The sequence below is a fragment of the Takifugu flavidus genome, chromosome 3, assembly GCF_003711565.1.
Source record: "Takifugu flavidus isolate HTHZ2018 chromosome 3, ASM371156v2, whole genome shotgun sequence".
Lineage (NCBI taxonomy): Eukaryota > Metazoa > Chordata > Actinopteri > Tetraodontiformes > Tetraodontidae > Takifugu > Takifugu flavidus.
In genome coordinates this window covers 9,654,057-9,671,231 of record NC_079522.1, presented here as the reverse complement: position 1 = coordinate 9,671,231, position 17,175 = coordinate 9,654,057, and the positions used below count along the sequence as shown (strand labels likewise).

Genomic DNA, 17,175 nt, shown 5'->3' with positions numbered 1-17,175 from the left:
ATCCTGCCAGCTAAAAATACAGCCTATGAGGCTGATATATATAATAAGGGAATGAGTCCACTCACAGTGGACTGCTATCTCTACCATTAGTGTTCGGTAAAACATTCAGAGTATGACATCATCTTTTTCTTTACTAATCTTTGGCGTGGCAGCGACGCTATGACGTCACCTGGGGGCTTCGGCGTGGCCCCCCGTCGATCAAGGAGGGGTCCTGTTCCTCCTGTAATCACTAAAACACAACCCTCATCTAAAGAAAAGCCTCGCTGAAGATGTTTGGTTTTTAACCAAAGAACCATTAAAACACCACGTTATTATGTATTTATGCCATTTTATTATAAACATCACAATTTCACCCCATCAATTACCGTGAAATGTGGCACCTTAGTAACAAAATCTGTACAGAGAAGCTGAACTTTACATTTACATTATGTGAGACGGGGAAAAAAAAGTATTTGGGTGAAATTCCGAACACTGAAACATTTAATTTGTGAGGGGTTAAAGTGCAGCAAGAAGTGGCTGATTTCGTGTGTGTTGACATACATCGTGATAACATTTATAACATTGCACAAATACATAGGTGCTTATTTAATTGTTAGGCTTGTACATGAAAAATAATTAAAGAACTTTTTAAAAATGGACCAAACCTATAGCAAACCCAATCCATCGAAAAAAAGGATTAGTCAAAAATCTAAATTAAAAAACAAAACATTAAAAACTGAAGGCCCACATTAGCAGCTTAGCATGATTAGCACGCTGGGGTCTATGCAGTGCTGGGTTTGCTTGTTTTGGCACAGAGATGTGAGCTTATTTAGTCAGACCTCGTCAGGCTGCGGCACTAATAACAACGCTCCCTCCGGCTGGTGTCTCGCAGCGTCTTTGGAGGTGTCATAAAGCTGAAGAAGAAAAGAAAAGTAAAACAAAACAGAAGAAAACTTCATGCTGGAATGCTTTAAATCTCAACGTTTACACAGGTGCTCACACCTGATTGGTTGCTGCTTGGATGCTGATTGGTTAACTCTGTTACGGGGGGTGGGGCTAGTGCCAGCAGAAGAAGCAGGGCGTGGTAAGCTGCTGCGGGGGGTACTGGGGGCAGATGACGATGACCCCTTGATGGTGGGACTGACGTAAGCGGTGGCTTTAGACAGCTGGCTCGACAATGAGGCGACGTTGTCGACACTGTGGACCCGGTTCTGAAGCAGAACTGGGGAGGGGTCCAATTCAGGAAATTAAAATGAACTGAAGAATATGGGAGATGAGTAAAAGCAGAGGCATCTCTTACTGGAGGAGGGACGGCGAAGCAGCCCGGCAGACGAATCGAAACTCTGGCTGTTACGAAGACAGCAATGGGCGGCGCCGAGATGGGTCAGGGAGGGTACGCACGGTGTGCTGGGAACTCTGACGAGGTTTGGCATGCTCCTCCGCAGCGCGTCTGAGAGGCGGAGCAACACAGAGCGGAACGCGCCGTCACAGAAGGTCTGCTGGTCACGCGTGTCCCTTCAGTCACACGTGAACCCGGAATCTCTAAGAAGCTTAGACGTCATTATTACACGGCCACGAGGAGGAGTCAGGGGCGTGGTCATCCCGAGTGGGCGTGGTCAAAGTGATCTTTCAGTCGTAATGGCAAAGCAACTTTAATTACATCACAGCCCCAGATCTAAAGTTAATAGTTTGTTCTACCATGAGCCGATAGAGACTTTGATCTTTTAAACAGACTGTCAGATGATATTGGTCTTCTGTTTTCTTACCCAAACCTGGTCTGAAGTCCTGAAGTCCTGCTGTGCCCAGTCTTATTCCAGACCCCAGTCCTGGGTTTAGTCTTTGTCCCAGAGCCTGGTCCTGACAGGCCGACCCGCCGGAACGGAACAGCTGCGCGGAGGAGGCGGAATGAGGACAGGTTGGGGATCTGGGTCTGAAGTCCCTTATGCTGTTGAAGGTTTGAGAATGAGGCAGGAGGGTGGCGAGGAGGCGGGGCCGCTGCAGGAGAAGGCCGTGGTCTTTGTCCTCGTCTCCCTCTTCCAGGCCAGAACCGCCGCTGAGGAAACTGCTCTGGAACCCGAAGCTTCGACTGTGACGACCTGCAAAAGATGATCTGACTAGGTCCCTGCGAAGGCCTGTAGGCAGAACAGATGAGGACAGACGTGCAGGATTGATGGACACACACACGGAACACACATACACACACGCGCATGCACACACACAGAAAAACACACACACACACCTCAATGGGTTAATGAAGCTGCTGTAGCGATGAGCTCTGAGATCTGATGTTAAAATATTAGGGAAATAGGAATTGTGACTGGTCACATGACTGATCCATTTCCATCAATAAAATTATTATAAACAGATTTTACTGAAGATGCTGACAAATATTTGGAAGCCATTTTGTTTTTAAGGTTCCAGACTCACTCTCCTCCTGAAGACGCGCCATCACCTGGACGTCCATTAGGTCCTGTAGTTTATACCCCTGGACCATCGAGTCGTCTATGTCTGAAGATCCCAGACCACAATCCACCGACAACTGAGGGCTTAAAGGGCCACTTGAGACACTCCCGCCTTCTAAACATCAAAAATTCAAGCCTTCATTTCAACATAAGAGCAACAGAATGACTGTTTACATGAGGATTCCAGGAGAAAATAATCACTGAAACATTCATACATTTTTGTAAATATATACATAAACCTGATTTAAAAGACTAAGTGTCCCTCAAACAAACTGCAGTTTCTTAATAAATCTGAGCAAATTTCCATGGAGGTCTAAGAGCGACAGCAGGGAAAAGGAGTCAGCTAACAGAGGGCACCAACAGGGGGCGCTAACAGAGGATGCTAACTTACTGGAGTTGTGAGGGATCATTGTGGGTGTTCTCCTAGCTGGAGAGGGAAGGAGTTCCCTCCTGACAGGGCTGAGTGAGTGCTGCAGGGTTGGGTGACGTGGCGAGCAGAGAAGGGGTGGAGCTGTAAAAATGACAGGACGCGTGACTCGAAAAGACAGAACAGTTCACTTTCTCTTCTGTTACAGCTGAAATAAATACTCCACTGAGGGGTTGGAAACATGCCAAAGCTCTTTATTTTGATAAACAACCACCCTCGTCCCTCCCCCGCACGACCAACTTGCCTCCCCACCTGCATGGGAGAACTGTGAAGATGATGTTTGTCTGCTGTTCCAGAGGCTGGAGACCAGCCTGACCCCCTTCAGACAATGTAAACGCACCACCAATATGCTGTAGGACACATGCCAGGCCAATAGGTGGCGGTAATAAGGCAGACATACCCACATAACAGTCAACAGTCTTAGATGGTTTCCAAACAATGATTATAGTGGTGAGCACCAACGTTTCCCAGTCAACCCACAATGAGGTGAAGTTGCTTCTACAGGCAACCTTGAACTATAAAACTTAAACTAGTTGCACCAGCTCACTTGCCTACAGCTCCGCTTTGTGTTTTTACAACGGATGCAGAAACATTTTCAAAACTCTTTATTCTTAAGGCCGTTTTCGTATCATTCGGTTTTCTGGTGTTCTAGTGCAAAAAATGATGGCCACAATGGCCTTAAAGTTTTTCATTTTCACCCAAAAACGTTGTCTATCAGGGCCCAGGAAGGCTCCAGGACCAGATGGCCTCTCACCCTCCTGCCTGAAAGCTTGTGCTGACCAGTAGACACCCATCCTTACCCAGATCTTCAACAGATCACCTCCTGCTTTCACCATTGCTCTGGTCCCTAAAGTCCTCCACCATAGGATTAAAGGACCGGGGACCCTGATTCTGTGATCAATTAAATCCTTTGAAACACCAACGGCCTGTTTGCGCAACAATAAAAACAACCAGGCTTCGTTACGTTTGCACAAGAACGACGCCCAGAGAGCCAGAATCTGCAAACTTTTGAAAATGGGCTCCATCATTTTTGTCTCCGTGTTACCAGGGGTGCTGTTTCCAGTGAAGACGGTGACGTGCGGCGCATTACTTGCACCAAGGTAGCTTCAAACGCCATTGTTCTAGACGTGATCCAAAGCTCACCCAGATGCTCCACCTGTCACCTACGGAGCACCACATCCAGCACCTGTGCACTCAACATCGGTGCCCAGCAGGGCTATGTCCTCGCCCCCCTGCTCTTCTCCCTCTGCATCAACCACTGCATCTCCAGTGACCAGTGACCTCCTTCAGCCGAACCGCTGAAGTTGTTGGAGGACGCCATCATCAACCTCATCAGTTTACAGACACAGGTGGAACGGACTGGTATCCTGGTGCAGCTGCACCCACTCAAAACTGTAGAGATTAGAATGTTCTTTAGGAGAAGCCCCTCTCTCACTATCTTCAAAACCACTGTGTCTACCGGGCTCTTAATGGTTTCAGGGTTTCACCGTGTCTCGAGAACTGAAGTGGTCCTCTCATATAGAGACGGTCTGCAAAACAGGCCCCGCAGAAGCTGCGGTTCCTCTAGTTCAAGTCCAACCAACACACTTCCAGTCTGTTCTTCCATCACTGAGTGGGTCGGCCATCAAACTAGACCAGAGCAGACCGGCCTGCAGAGAAAATCATCAGAACCAGTCTAGGTCCAGGACTTTACCCGTCCAGGGTCAGGAGATGGGCTGCTTCCAGACCCTCTGATTATTCCCTCATAGGAAATACAGAGCACTGTTGAGCAGAATATCAGCACACAGAGAGAGCGTCTTCACGCTGGCTGGTGTGGACGCTGAACCTGAGTCCACTTCCTTGTATGTCACATGACCAATAAATCACTTTCTTTTTGCAAGAGTTTTGAAACATGAGCTTTGACCAGAAGACGATGTTTTTGGTTAGCAGGACAATGTAACAAAAGTGGCTTTCCGAAGACTGACTGGTGAACTGTTGTTTGTTGCCAGGTTACCGTGTAGTTTTTCTGAGGCCTGGGGGGTGGAGCAAGATGTCCGCAGAAGGGCGGGGCCAGGAGAACATGGGGAGGGGCTACAGAAGGAGCCACGACCCAGAGCCGCTGGAGAGAGAAGAAGCTTCATTTCAGAGACCAAAGGAACATTTTACTAAATCAAATACGTCAAAAAAAACTTGGGATAAAAGTTGATACATTTTCTCAAATTTTAAGAAAATAAAAAGGGTTGAATTGTTTTCTTAGGAAACATGAATCTTTTGATCCTTCTAAAACTGGATCAATAACTTGAGCTGTAATTAAACACGGTTAAAATTGATAAATGCTGTGATTTCATCAGTCTGATCATTTTCATGATTCAGATGACTGATTTAATCCAAATCAGAATAGAGATGGACACCGGGCGCTCCATTCATGAATCCGACAAAGCCGCTTTATCTCACACACACACACACACGCGCACGCAAACACACACACACACACACACACACTTGTACTTCTGTATTTGTGAGGACTTTGATAGACGTAATGCATTACCCAGCTTCTTAGCCTAACCATCCAAACTAACCACCTAACCATGGTGCTAACCTAAACCCAGTTCTAACCTCAACATTACAACCACGTCTTAACCCTTAAACGGTCGTTTGGAGTTCTGAGGACCAGCCAACATTTGCTCACATCCCAAGAATGTCCTCACTTTGATAGTAGAATAAATGTTTTGGCACTCAGAATGTAGCCAGTACAAGAGCACAAACACACACACAAAAACATACACAATACTCTTTGTTTCTTCAGAAATGATGTAATGATGTTAAATAATGCAAACTGGTCAAGTTTACTGATTAGAGAATGGATGTTTGTGGATTGATAAGATGGTTATTTCTACTGAGGCTGCAGTCAGAAACTTTAGTGCAACAACAGAGCATATTTTAACCTGGTGTAACCATGGAGACAGTCAGACAGACTTCTACTGTGTCCTGAGTGACAGCATTAATGATGATGTAATGGATCATGTGACAGGTTTAATCCTGGCAGGGATTAAAGATGAACTTCTAAGTGTTTAGGTAGAATAAAAGAAGCCGACCTCAAACTCGTTACTATTAATATTGACTGATCGGAGTTATTGCTCATTCGATTAATCACTGAATAAATATACTTTTCTAGAGTTCTGAAAGACTGGACACCCCCCAACAACCTATATCCAAAAGGTTCATCACCGATCAAATGTTTCTGCATTTACCTGGTTCCTGTCGTAGGGAAATCGGCCCGGCGATGGTGCTCACCTCTGACCTGGGCTGGTCCAGAACCTGCCGGCACCACTGCAGAGGTGTGATCTTGTTGTCTGGACTTTTGGATGAGGTGTAAAGCCTAAAGAGTCAAGGTCAGAGTTGGCCCTGCTGCCTGACAAGCTTTAGTTCATTATTCAGGTTTCAGCGCCTGGATCAAACTTTCATTTTAACGAATGAAAAAAAAAATCTCCTTGAAAGTTGCTTCCTCACAAACACAGAAGAAACCTCAGGTGGACATTCAGAACCAGGTCCAGATGCATCATGGGTAACTTGTGAGATGATTCTAACCTGTTGGAATCTTTGCCTGATTTTAAAGACTTTTTTTGGACCATCAGTCAATAAAACTGTGGAAAGTCGGAATATCTGGTGACTGCGTGGGGATCCGCGCTATTGGCCTCATATAAGTGAATATTTAGAGCATTTTCATCCTCCAGGTGAACGCGCAGCTCACCTGTGCTGGGATCTGTTCAGGTCCAGCTGCTCCAGAAAGGTTCAGAGTGGAATAGAACTTACCAGGTTTCTTCAGACTCGTCCAAACACGACAAAGAGCTCAGGTCCAGAAGCTCCAGTTCGTCCAAGATCGACATTTCGGATTCGTCAGTGTGGGCCAGAAAGTACGGGATGGTCTCCTCCGGGCTGGACAGCCGGCATCCCCCGGTGGCAGGGAGCGCATATGGGCCGGCTCGGCTCCGAAGCTGCTCATTCTGCCACTCCAGCTTCCGGACCAGGTCCTGGAGCTTTTTCACCTCCACCTCCGTGTTCAGACTGTTGTTCTTCAGGTCTACTTCCGGCATCCCGAATAGAAGAAAGACGAAAGAACCATAGGTCTGCGAGGAGAAGCTTCTGTGGACCGGGAGGAAATCTGCCAGCCAGCCTGACAGCTCCACTAATGAGACACCAACCACGCCCACAACCACCGACCACGCCCCTACATTCAACCACGCCCACCCTCTGACCGATTACAGGTAATTGATGCGCCTGATACGTGTTTTACGTTTTCCTTTGAGTATTCCAAACCGAGTATATCATTTATCAAAATTAGTATATCAGCCAATCTGAGAAAACAAAAGCGGCCAGTTGCCCTGCGTGAAAAAACAGAAGAAACAAAATAACTCACCATAAGTGGAAACCAGTTAAAACAAAACACTCCAAAATGGGTTTTCAATCGACCCTTTTCTACCCACATCTGGATTTTGTTTGTTTCCAACAACCCAGACAACTATATTTAAAAACCTCTCAACACTTACGTGATCTGAATTGTACGAAAACGCCATTAAGATGTGAAATAGAGAAGAGAATGTAATGAATGCAATAAAGTCGTTTTTATTGGCATTTGATCAACGTGCTGATGGAGATCTGCTGTATTGGTGGACAGTTGCTGCCATCAGGTGGCCACAGAGCGTCACTGCAGCTTGTGCAGAACGCACGTCACGGGATGATTGTTCCTTATTAGCGCTTCTTCCAGGTGAACTTCTTCCTCGCTCCTTCCTGACCAGGCTTCTTCCTCTCCCTCACTCGTGGGTCCGGAGTTAACAGACCAGCTAAAATCAATAAAAACACCACAAAAAACACAGTATAAACACATAAAACCAATGCTTCTCTGACAGGTCAGTACCAAATCCAGCACGCTGACCTTGTCTTAGGTTCTCCACCTCGCCCTCCGACAGGAAGCACAGTAACGCCCTTGAGATGGCAAGCCGCAATGCTCCAGCCTGGCTGGACCGCCCACCTCCGCTCACGCTGCATTCCAGGTCAAATCGTCCAAGCAGGCCGACGAACTGCAGCGGGAACATCAGCTGCTCTCTGAGGGAGGAACACGGGTGTGTGAAAGTGGGTGAATGTCTGTGTGTGTGTGTGTGACTACACCCTCCTCTCACCTGTCCTGTAGGATGGGGAAATAGTGCAGGTAGTCCTGACCATTGATGATAACACGTCCGGAGCCACAGTCTTTGAGAGTCACAGACGACGTGGATGACTTCCTGCGACCTGACAGCAAAAGAAACAATCAAACACTCTGATTTATTAGTGTAGGACAGACAATCAGACATTAACAGAATTTCCAATCACCTGTTCTAATGTCATTTTACCTCCACACAACAGCCTGAATTCCTCCTTCACAGTGAGGACAGTGAGGGCCACCAACCGTGTTAATCACTACCCTCAATAAGCTCATACACTCACAGGTGGAGATATTTTCAAGAGCAGAAGCATATCTAACACCAGACCAACAGCTTTTCTTGGATCTTTTAATCATCAGGTTAGTCCTGAGGAGCAAACTGTGGGCACTACCAGCCACCTTCAGAGGAGTCGTGTTTGAATGGGGGCTGCGAGCAGCAGGAAGTGTGTGTACCTTCAGCTGTGGTGAAGGCCACGCCCCTGTCGTCCTGTTGCAGCGGTGGTACTGTCTGTTTCTTGGACTGAACCTCCAGCTGGCGGCGGTACTGCAGAACAAACTCCTCCTCGTTGGAGCTGTACGGTAGCGAGACCAGACGCTCCATCAGCTGCAGGAAGTGGGTGTACTGATCCGGAAGGACAGCGTTGTCAGGTTACTGCCTGGCTGACAGGTGAGGAGGAGGAGTGTGAAAGAGAGAGGTCTTACGTCATTGGGTGACATGGTCTCCACCAGCTGCAACTCCAGCTCCTCTTTCGTGAGCCACCGGCTGGTTCCCAGAGATCTGCAGAAACACGGGAGAGCCTGGGCTGAGCTCGGAGCGGCGCTTCAGTGTTAGCATGTAGCTAATCTTAAGTGAATATTTCTGTCACATTGTCTGTTCTTCCTGGACTATCACCATGGTAACAGAAGCTGTTGACGAAAATCATTTCAATACCAGCGGGACTCCGTGAATAGCTAGACATGTTATTACAGACCCATTTTAACAATATTTAATACGTGCGCATGGGGAAAACTCCGGAAGACTATTTCCATTTTAAAACTCGGAATTCACTTTCGGCAAAACATTTAAACCACGGCACTGTTGTCAGTACTGTGACATATTCCCCCTGACGGTGACGCCAACATTTCTGTTCCGCTTTCATACTCACAGGTTCTTTCCATGAGGGCTGAACAGTCCCTTCGCTCTCAGACGATCCTGAACTTTCTCCACATTCAGGATTTTACTGTAAATTTCCTACAAACAAGAACTGATCAAAACTGAGAGATTCACCCTGAAAGCGTCAATACTGGCTTTCTCATGTCCCTGCTTCATTTTGTCCAAAACTAAACATCTAAAGAAACTAAATTAATTTAAAATAAACTAAAACTCCCATTATTGTTAGAATTATTAAGCCAGAGATGCAGAAAACTTCTAATGGACTGATTATGTATGACTGCTCAGGGACTCACATGCATCAGCGAATAGTAGGACTGCTTCCCCGTATAAAACAGGAAATGGAACGGCCGCCTGTCCTCGCCCCACTGGACGGCTGCAGAAAACAAGCGTCAGATGGGAGCTTCACAAGAAGCACAACAGAGGATAAACAGGGGGGACACATACCTCGCTGCTTCGGAAAGATCTCATCTGGATGCTGAGAACAGGAAGAGACCGGTTATCTTCTTATCCTGTCTGAATGCAAAAAGGTTTATGGTCGTACCTTCATGACAGGACGGGCCTTCTTCTCAAACAGGCTAGAGGGAAACAGGTAGGCGATGCTGCGCTGTCGACCACAGAAGAAGACACCATTAGAAAGTCCAGTAAATAACATGACAGTGGCGCGTTGGTGGCTCCTGATAAAACGTCCAATCAAACTAGTTTCTCCTGCAGGAAACATGTCCGGGAGGAGCAGCAGCCCACATGATGCTGACATCATCACATCACTCAGGTAACATTACGCAATCTGATGTTGACAAAGATGATGACCAGAGTCTCCAAAGGTGACGTTTAAACAGGTGTAGCTCCTCACAGAGATCGGTTCTACGCCACAAGTCCTCAGTTCTTGCCGCTGGACGTCACATTGGTTTCACCGTCCGCTCTGATGTCTCTGTTTATTATGCGGGAGGGACACTTTGGGACGGACTACAGCCTCCCTAGAATTGAGGCTGATGTGTTGGAATTGGTTCAAGAGCGTGACGAATGTGGCAGCTGCAGCATATTGGGCCCAGGTGGTCACACCTGTCCGCTCATATGCTGCAGCTGACAGGTGACGCTAATGCTAACACCAATGCTAACACTGGAGCAAATCAGAGCTGCATCACAGAGCCAATTTAATTCATTTCATTTCTGATATAATTTGCTTCAGTATTCATTATTTCAGACATGTTCATTTGCTTTATTTTCAAATGATGACCATAATGATTGATTTATTGAGGCGACAGAGTCGATCCATCACAGGAGCGTCTAAGTTTGTGTTGTGTAAGGTGTGGGACTTTGGGGGCCCTGTCATTTAGACACCCACTTCAGCTTAAATTAATTTAGGACTAATTTTCACTGATCCGGCTCTTCAATCAGAATCAATGAGAATCACAACTAAAAATGCACAATGAAATTAAATGTTACTGAAACCCGTGAAACTTACACGATGAAGTCTGAATTAATGCACCTTCTAAATAATGGAAATAATCCATCTGTTTTAGTTTCGTGGAAGAAAATGAACGTGGGTTCTTACGTCTATGTCCTCCTGACTAAAGTTCTCCGGGTCTTCGTCCATCATGTTGGCCAGGTGTCGTTTCCCGATGTTAAATTCCTCCACCTGCTTCTGGATGAACTCCTGGCTGAACTTCTCTCGTCCCGGAGCCGGGATGTTCTTCCTGCGGGCGGCGGAGCTCAAACATATCCGCCTGTGGAGAACCTGGAGGGCATAAACCGGACCGTGAGCAGCACTGACCCAGAGCCGAACCAACCACGGGTTCTTGCGTTCAGTGACACTATAACAAATTTTGAACAACAGTACGTTTAGCGAAACAAACACGCTTCCTTTAACTTTAAAATAATGCACATGAGTTCGTAAACAGCAGCATTGACACTGAAGGACGTCAGTGTCTCCAGTTTGATAAACATTTCCAATTTCAACCTGTTCGAGAAAGTCGAATTAATAGTTTATCTGCAGACCAACCTGTGACACAACTATAGTCGAATTCGAGCTGCATTTTCCACATTTTAACAAAAATGAGCCAACAGATCGTGCACAGGGGGCCGCCATTTTGTCTGTCAGCAGTGACGTCAGAGCGGAAGTAGTTTTGATAACCGGAAGTTAATAGTATTTTGTTATTTTAGAATAGAGAAAAAATGTAAAATGATGGTCGAAGGACATTCAATTATCTAAATTTGCCATTGTTGTATACGTGAAAAAGTAACGGAAATTTGCAATAAAAAAAGAAAGGCAAAAGTTTCTGACTCATCTCATGAAGACATGACAAAGTAAATTGAAGCCAATAGTCAAAAGCTCATGACATCGAAACTCTGCTCTATTTAACAAGACAACAAAATAAAAAATAAAAATTGAATTCCAAATAAATAAAGATGCCGTTAAAGCTCAAATTGTCTGGAGGGAAACATTGAGAATTCAAGTATTTTGGAGAGTGAAAATTCAGTTAAAAGCGTAATGGAAGCCTAATTTTGTGACCCAAATCTGAAAAAATTTAAATATAACAATTGAATTGAATTAAAGTACGATGTTATTTCATAACCTGTGGCGCGTGTGCTGGTGTCATCATTGTGATGTCTGAGGAGCAGGAATGCTGGGCGATTAATAACATGACGCCCCTGGCTAGTAGCAGTCGATGTGTCTGTGCGCTTCATTTGTTGTCCACGTTGTGATTAACAGTAGTTGCTATGTGTTTTTTTTAGCCACAAGCGCTCTCCTGCTCACCAAGAAAAATCGTTTCGACTGTGCTATTTAATTTACAGTGGGCGGTGAGGGGCGGGAGATAAATCATTCACCTGACAGCCTAGACATCCAGCAGGGAGCGGGAGTTGGGTAAGTTCCCTGCTGACTTTCACTTCTGAAGAACATTGTGCTTGATGACTTCCACTATTTTGGCGCTAAAAATAAATAATAACTGATAACAAAATGTAAGATCAGTGAGCAACAAGAGTGCTGCGCTAACAGAAGGATTCCTGCTGGTGCGGATCCACTGGAGCGGTCAGTAACCATTAGGTCAAACAGGAAGTGGAGGAAATGACATCATCGAGGTGAACCAGCCTCCTGGTTCTGATCATCATCTACTCAGCTCCATCGTGGCAGTGTCTGAATCGGCCACGGAGGTGGCGTCACAGCAGGGGGACGTGATGACGAGTAAACAAGCTCAGCTGGGTTCAGAAGTTTGACCTCCTCTTTACAAATCTCACTGGTGTCTCATTTCACCACTCTGTCTCATCAAACACCTGAGTCTGTCTCTTCATTTTCCTCAGGTTTTCGCTCCTGTGTCCATATATCCCTGTCTGCCTCTGCTTCCGAAAGTTATTTTTACATTTCTCATTTCATTTTTTAACATTTTGCTGTTTCAAATTACACCAATGATTCATTTCAGTCGTGTTCAACATCCCCGTGTCCTCTCGGTCCCACACACCCTTGTACTGCTATCTTTGTGAGGATGTTCCTAGACTTAAAGCATTATCCACCTCCCTGCCTCAGAACCCTTGGTATCCCAACTAACCCCCTACCTCAAACAGTCCTTTGAAGTTGTGAGGGCACATTCAAAATGTCCTCACTTCCAAAAAATGTCCTCTCTTTACTGGAAAAATGAAGATACAAGAACACACACACACACACACACACACACACACACACACACACACACACACACACACACACACACACAATGCTGTGTTGATGTAAGCAAGTGGGTTAATTTAAAGTGTTCACAGATTAAAAATGAAAGCATGGACACAAAGACGGAAGAGGTAGAGGTAGGTGGAGGTGCTGATGGCGTGCACACTGGATCAAGTTCTGCTCTTCTTCCGTACTTTTACATTCAGTGGTTGAAGTGGTCAAAGCTAACAGCCTTAGCTTCCATGTGGCTTGTTTATTGTGAAGCTGATCTGGTAGCAAGAACGCAGCATTTAAAAAGCTTCTGTGGCTGCTGCTGCCTCTAACGCCGCCACTGCCGCTGCTGCTTCTGCGGCCTAAGAGCTTGATGAAATAAAAGTAATTAATTGGTGTTATACACAGAGGACATAATTATCTTTTCCAGTAACTGGCACATATTTAATTATCGGTAATTGTTGCCGAAGCCTCGTTGGAAAGTGTTGCACCCCAGACAATGCTGATGTTTTAAACGCTAATCCTGCACTTGATACCGAGTCAATTAGGAAATGTGTGTCAGAGAGCAACCACACACACACAAACATGCACACACTTCCTGGGGATAGTAATCCTGACCTATCCCCTCCCTCCGTGAGGTGTTAATGGCTGCCAGATTGGAGAAAAGTAATTTGAGATGATTTGCAACAAAAGGCTGCAGATACTGATTAACACGGCGGCTACTTTCTGGCCCTGCTCAAACAGCATCGGGAGGTAAATTTACGCCAGTGTGGCCCCGGGGCTGCAGGGGGCCCGAGGCTGCAGGGCCCTTCAACATGAGAACAGGGTTTAATAAGTAAACAGGGGAGCAGAGCACAGAGCTTCTGATCAGTCCTTGGATGCAATGCTAGCTGATTAGCTCTGCCGATTGTACCTTGTAATTGCGGTGTCTTGACCCCCTCCAGGCAAATATTAGATTCTAGTCGTTTAACCTTTCCAGGCAGCGCAGTCGAAGGAATCAGCCAGATGTTAGAAATCCAGCGGGAAGTCTTCTGATCAGGAGGGAAAAGTACTTTTCTGTCTCAGTTTCCTCCTGAAGCTTCATGATCTTCATCTGCCAGGAGGAATAAGCGCTAATCGGACTTATCCTGATCTGATCTAATCAAGGAAATCTGACTCAATAATGACGGAGTACATTCAAGTCTGATCGAGATGTGAAACAGCAAAGACTGGGACAAAAGAGACAAAGAAGAAGAAGAGACAAAACAACACGTTTAGAGTTTCAAGTTACTGTCGTCAGCTCAATATGCTAACAGCTGTTTACAGGTTGCTGCATCTGTGACGTCATAGTTCAACCACGAAAACATGCCACTTCTTATCAGGCGGAGCCAGAGACACCTCAGGAAATAAATCTGACAGTTTGAGGATCTGAGGATCTTGGACTGTGAGAAGTTTTGAGGAGCTCACACCTGGAAATTTTGGCTTTCTGCACATATTTCTGACACCACTAGAGCCGATGAGGATGTCACTTTTTCTTGGGTCATTCCCAACAGTTTCCAGGGGTATTATGTTTATGCGTGTCCATCGCCGGATCAGATCCTCTTTCTCTATTACAGGCCGGGCAGGACGGGCGGTTTCACCCCTGGGTAATAGTTTCCTTCCTCTCTGAGCCTCTCACCTGAAAAAAGAGTGGTAGGAGGAAAAGAGTCGTCGTTTTCTTTACAGAGGTGGACTGAAGTAACCTTCAGATGGAGGAGAAACCTAAAACCTGCCTCCAGCTCGCCATCGGGGGAAGGGGGGGCGGGGGGGGGGGGGGGGGGGGGGGCAAAGTGGTTCCATGTGAGGGGTGGAAGTCAAGCCTGGGAACGATGGGATTAGACCGCTGTTCTCTTCCCTCAGATCTAGACCAGTCTGGCGATCTGCTCATCTTAATTCTTCAGGGTTTTTTCCTGCAGGAATCAAAAGTTTAGATTTACGCTCCAAACATGTGTTTTTTTCTTAACATGTGAAGCTTTTGTTTAGGAGCAGATGAATGGCTGAATGGTGTCGGCATAGGCCTGTTAGCATGAATCGCAATAGGAGCCAGTTGGTTCCAGAGTAAAAGATAAGTTGCTAGAACTTCTTAGCAAGTTCTTGCTAAAAGTTCTCTAAAAGTTCTTAGTGTATGTGTATGTGTGTGTGTGTGTGTGTGTGTGTGTGTGTGTGTGTGTGTGCATGTTATGAGCCCAATTACCCGATCTAAACACAGCTGACAGGCCTATCAGTCAGTGATTTGTTGTTCATACACCTCGCTCCCCTTGTCCCCTCTGTGGCGTTCACATTCTGTCTCCTTGGTAACCGTTGTCAGGCTGACCAAGCTGACGATCAAACCGCAGAAGAAGATGTCACAGGACCCCAACCAGCAGACCACTGTTTCAATCTACTGCCAACACACACACACACACACACACACACACACACACACACACACACACGCCAATCCGACTGCAGGAAAGGGCTCTCATCCTGTATCCTAAAGAAGTTAACTTGCTAAACAGGAATTAGAATTTTAGGACTCGCTCTGAAAAGGTCACACATTTAAGATAAAATAAGATCGTAAACTCAGTGGTGTGTGACTGGTTGACTCTGAGTTTGGATTAGAGATTATTTGATTGATCAGCAGGTGGGAACCCTCATCTGACCTTGTAAAAGGAAATTAAATATGATTCCACTCCTGGACAGTCGCCTTTGCTGGAGTGGAATCAAGACTATCAATAATCAATAATGATATCGAAAATGACAAAAACAAATGGGGACGCGGAAACGATCCTCGGCGTGTGTAAATCGATCACATCACAGCTGACTGGGAGCTAGCGGAGGGTGAGTCGGCTGTCCATGAGGGGGCGCAAAAGGGTTGCAGAAATGACGTGCATGTGCGCGCACTTTGCAATTCTCACTTTTTTTGTTTAAAAACCCCCTATAACCTTTCACTTACATTATCTCTATTGAAACAAACTGATAAATCAGATAAAAAGTTCTATGATCTGATCGATTTTTACGTTTGTTAAGATGAATTTGATTCGTATTTCACCCTATTAAAAGATTCAAACATCGGGAGCTATAAATTAATTTACTCTGTAGATTATGTGCAGGTTAATGGACTAGCAGACTGACGTAATAACAATGAACATATAAATGTTGAATTAGATTGAAGATTTTTGTATGTCTTTATTTTGTCCACATTGTTCCCGTTATCTTAATTTTCCTCAAATATGAAGCAAGAAAGAGGTTAATATAATAATAATTAACACAATAATAATAATTATAATAATAATAAATGACATTAATTATATTAATGATAATAATGATAATAATTATAATAATAATAATCGATTATTGTTTTTCGGTCATCCAAACCTGATGGAAACGTTACATTTAAATTGGGCCAAACACACACGTTTTATAATCTAACAATATTGACATAATTTTTTGTTAACAAAGACAACAACAACAGCAATAATAATATTAGTAATATTAATCATTCTCTAATATATGTGCAATAAAATATTCTCATTAATAAAATTCTCTGAATTCCTCAACTAACGCAAATAAATACAATCAATTTAATCAAACCCGAATTTAATGTTTTATAACCTTCTGTTTAATGTTACCATGGTCCTGTTGTGGCGCCCTTCTTCAAGAACAAATAACTGAACAATATTGTTTTGCTCCATGTATAATTACTGTGACGTCTCTCTCTCTTTGTAATGAAGTTTAAACGAATTTGATGAGATTTTTGAAGATACTTTCTACAGAACACAAACAATTGTTCATTCAAAACTTTATTCCGCGCAGGTCAGAGGTGAAAAGAGGTTTTTAGGACTCCACATCCAAAAGCTGCCGCTCAACAATTGAACTTAATCGGAAGTTTTGAGGCGCGCGACAGGAGACTAACAAGAACAGATCACTCAATTCCGTTGCCTAGCAACCAACGTGTTAAACCATCCGCCAAGTTAGAATCTCTCAGTCACAGGACGTTAAGGTGAGGTGTTGAATAGTTAAAAAGTTTAAAATACGGAACCACGCGAGTGCACACACGCACACACCAAGTCCAACAACAACAACAACAACCGTTTCCACCTTCGAGCATCATCATCTTCATCATCATCATCATTAAATCGATTATAGCTCAGCAGGCCTCCACGATGGCGCGAGCCTGGACCTAAACAGTGTTGAGCGCGCGCAAAAGACGTGACGGATCTACACAGTCACGAGACCAGCGACGTTCAACCGTTTTTATTTTGCGCCCTAAAAGTTTAAATGTCACACGCACACGCACGCACGCACACACAGAAACACAAGGTAGCCGTG

At 45.0% G+C, this 17,175-nt stretch overlaps 2 protein-coding genes across 4 annotated transcripts; both read right to left on the bottom strand.

Moving 5' to 3' along the window:
- Window positions 1–308: 308 nt before the first annotated feature.
- On the bottom strand, window positions 309–7,026 carry LOC130522286 (SLAIN motif-containing protein 1-like). 3 transcript variants are annotated; one of them, XM_057026453.1, is made up of 9 exons: window positions 6,661–7,024; window positions 6,099–6,226; window positions 4,862–4,966; window positions 2,833–2,952; window positions 2,407–2,556; window positions 1,746–2,261; window positions 1,280–1,429; window positions 982–1,201; window positions 309–893 (listed from the first exon to the last, which is right to left on the bottom strand). In XM_057026453.1, exons 1-9 carry the CDS (start codon window positions 6,939–6,941, stop codon window positions 836–838), a joined length of 1,728 nt encoding a protein of 575 aa, XP_056882433.1. In that variant the 5' UTR covers window positions 6,942–7,024; the 3' UTR covers window positions 309–835. The 3 variants fall into 3 exon arrangements, 2 of the variants coding, with proteins under 2 accessions (XP_056882433.1, XP_056882434.1); XM_057026454.1 differs by having other exon boundaries at window positions 1,746–2,111; XR_008949587.1 differs by lacking the exon at window positions 309–893 and having other exon boundaries at window positions 984–1,201; window positions 1,746–2,111; window positions 2,219–2,261; window positions 6,661–7,026.
- Window positions 7,027–7,454: 428 nt separating this feature from the next.
- Window positions 7,455–11,349, bottom strand: mrps9 (mitochondrial ribosomal protein S9). The gene is made up of 11 exons (XM_057026455.1): window positions 11,197–11,349; window positions 10,750–10,932; window positions 9,739–9,801; window positions 9,642–9,672; window positions 9,491–9,570; window positions 9,190–9,275; window positions 8,747–8,822; window positions 8,498–8,666; window positions 8,025–8,133; window positions 7,781–7,950; window positions 7,455–7,688 (listed from the first exon to the last, which is right to left on the bottom strand). The coding sequence occupies exons 1-11, from the start codon at window positions 11,281–11,283 to the stop codon at window positions 7,597–7,599; spliced, it is 1,146 nt and encodes a 381-aa protein (XP_056882435.1). The 5' UTR covers window positions 11,284–11,349; the 3' UTR covers window positions 7,455–7,596.
- Between the last annotated feature and the right edge of the window lie 5,826 nt (window positions 11,350–17,175).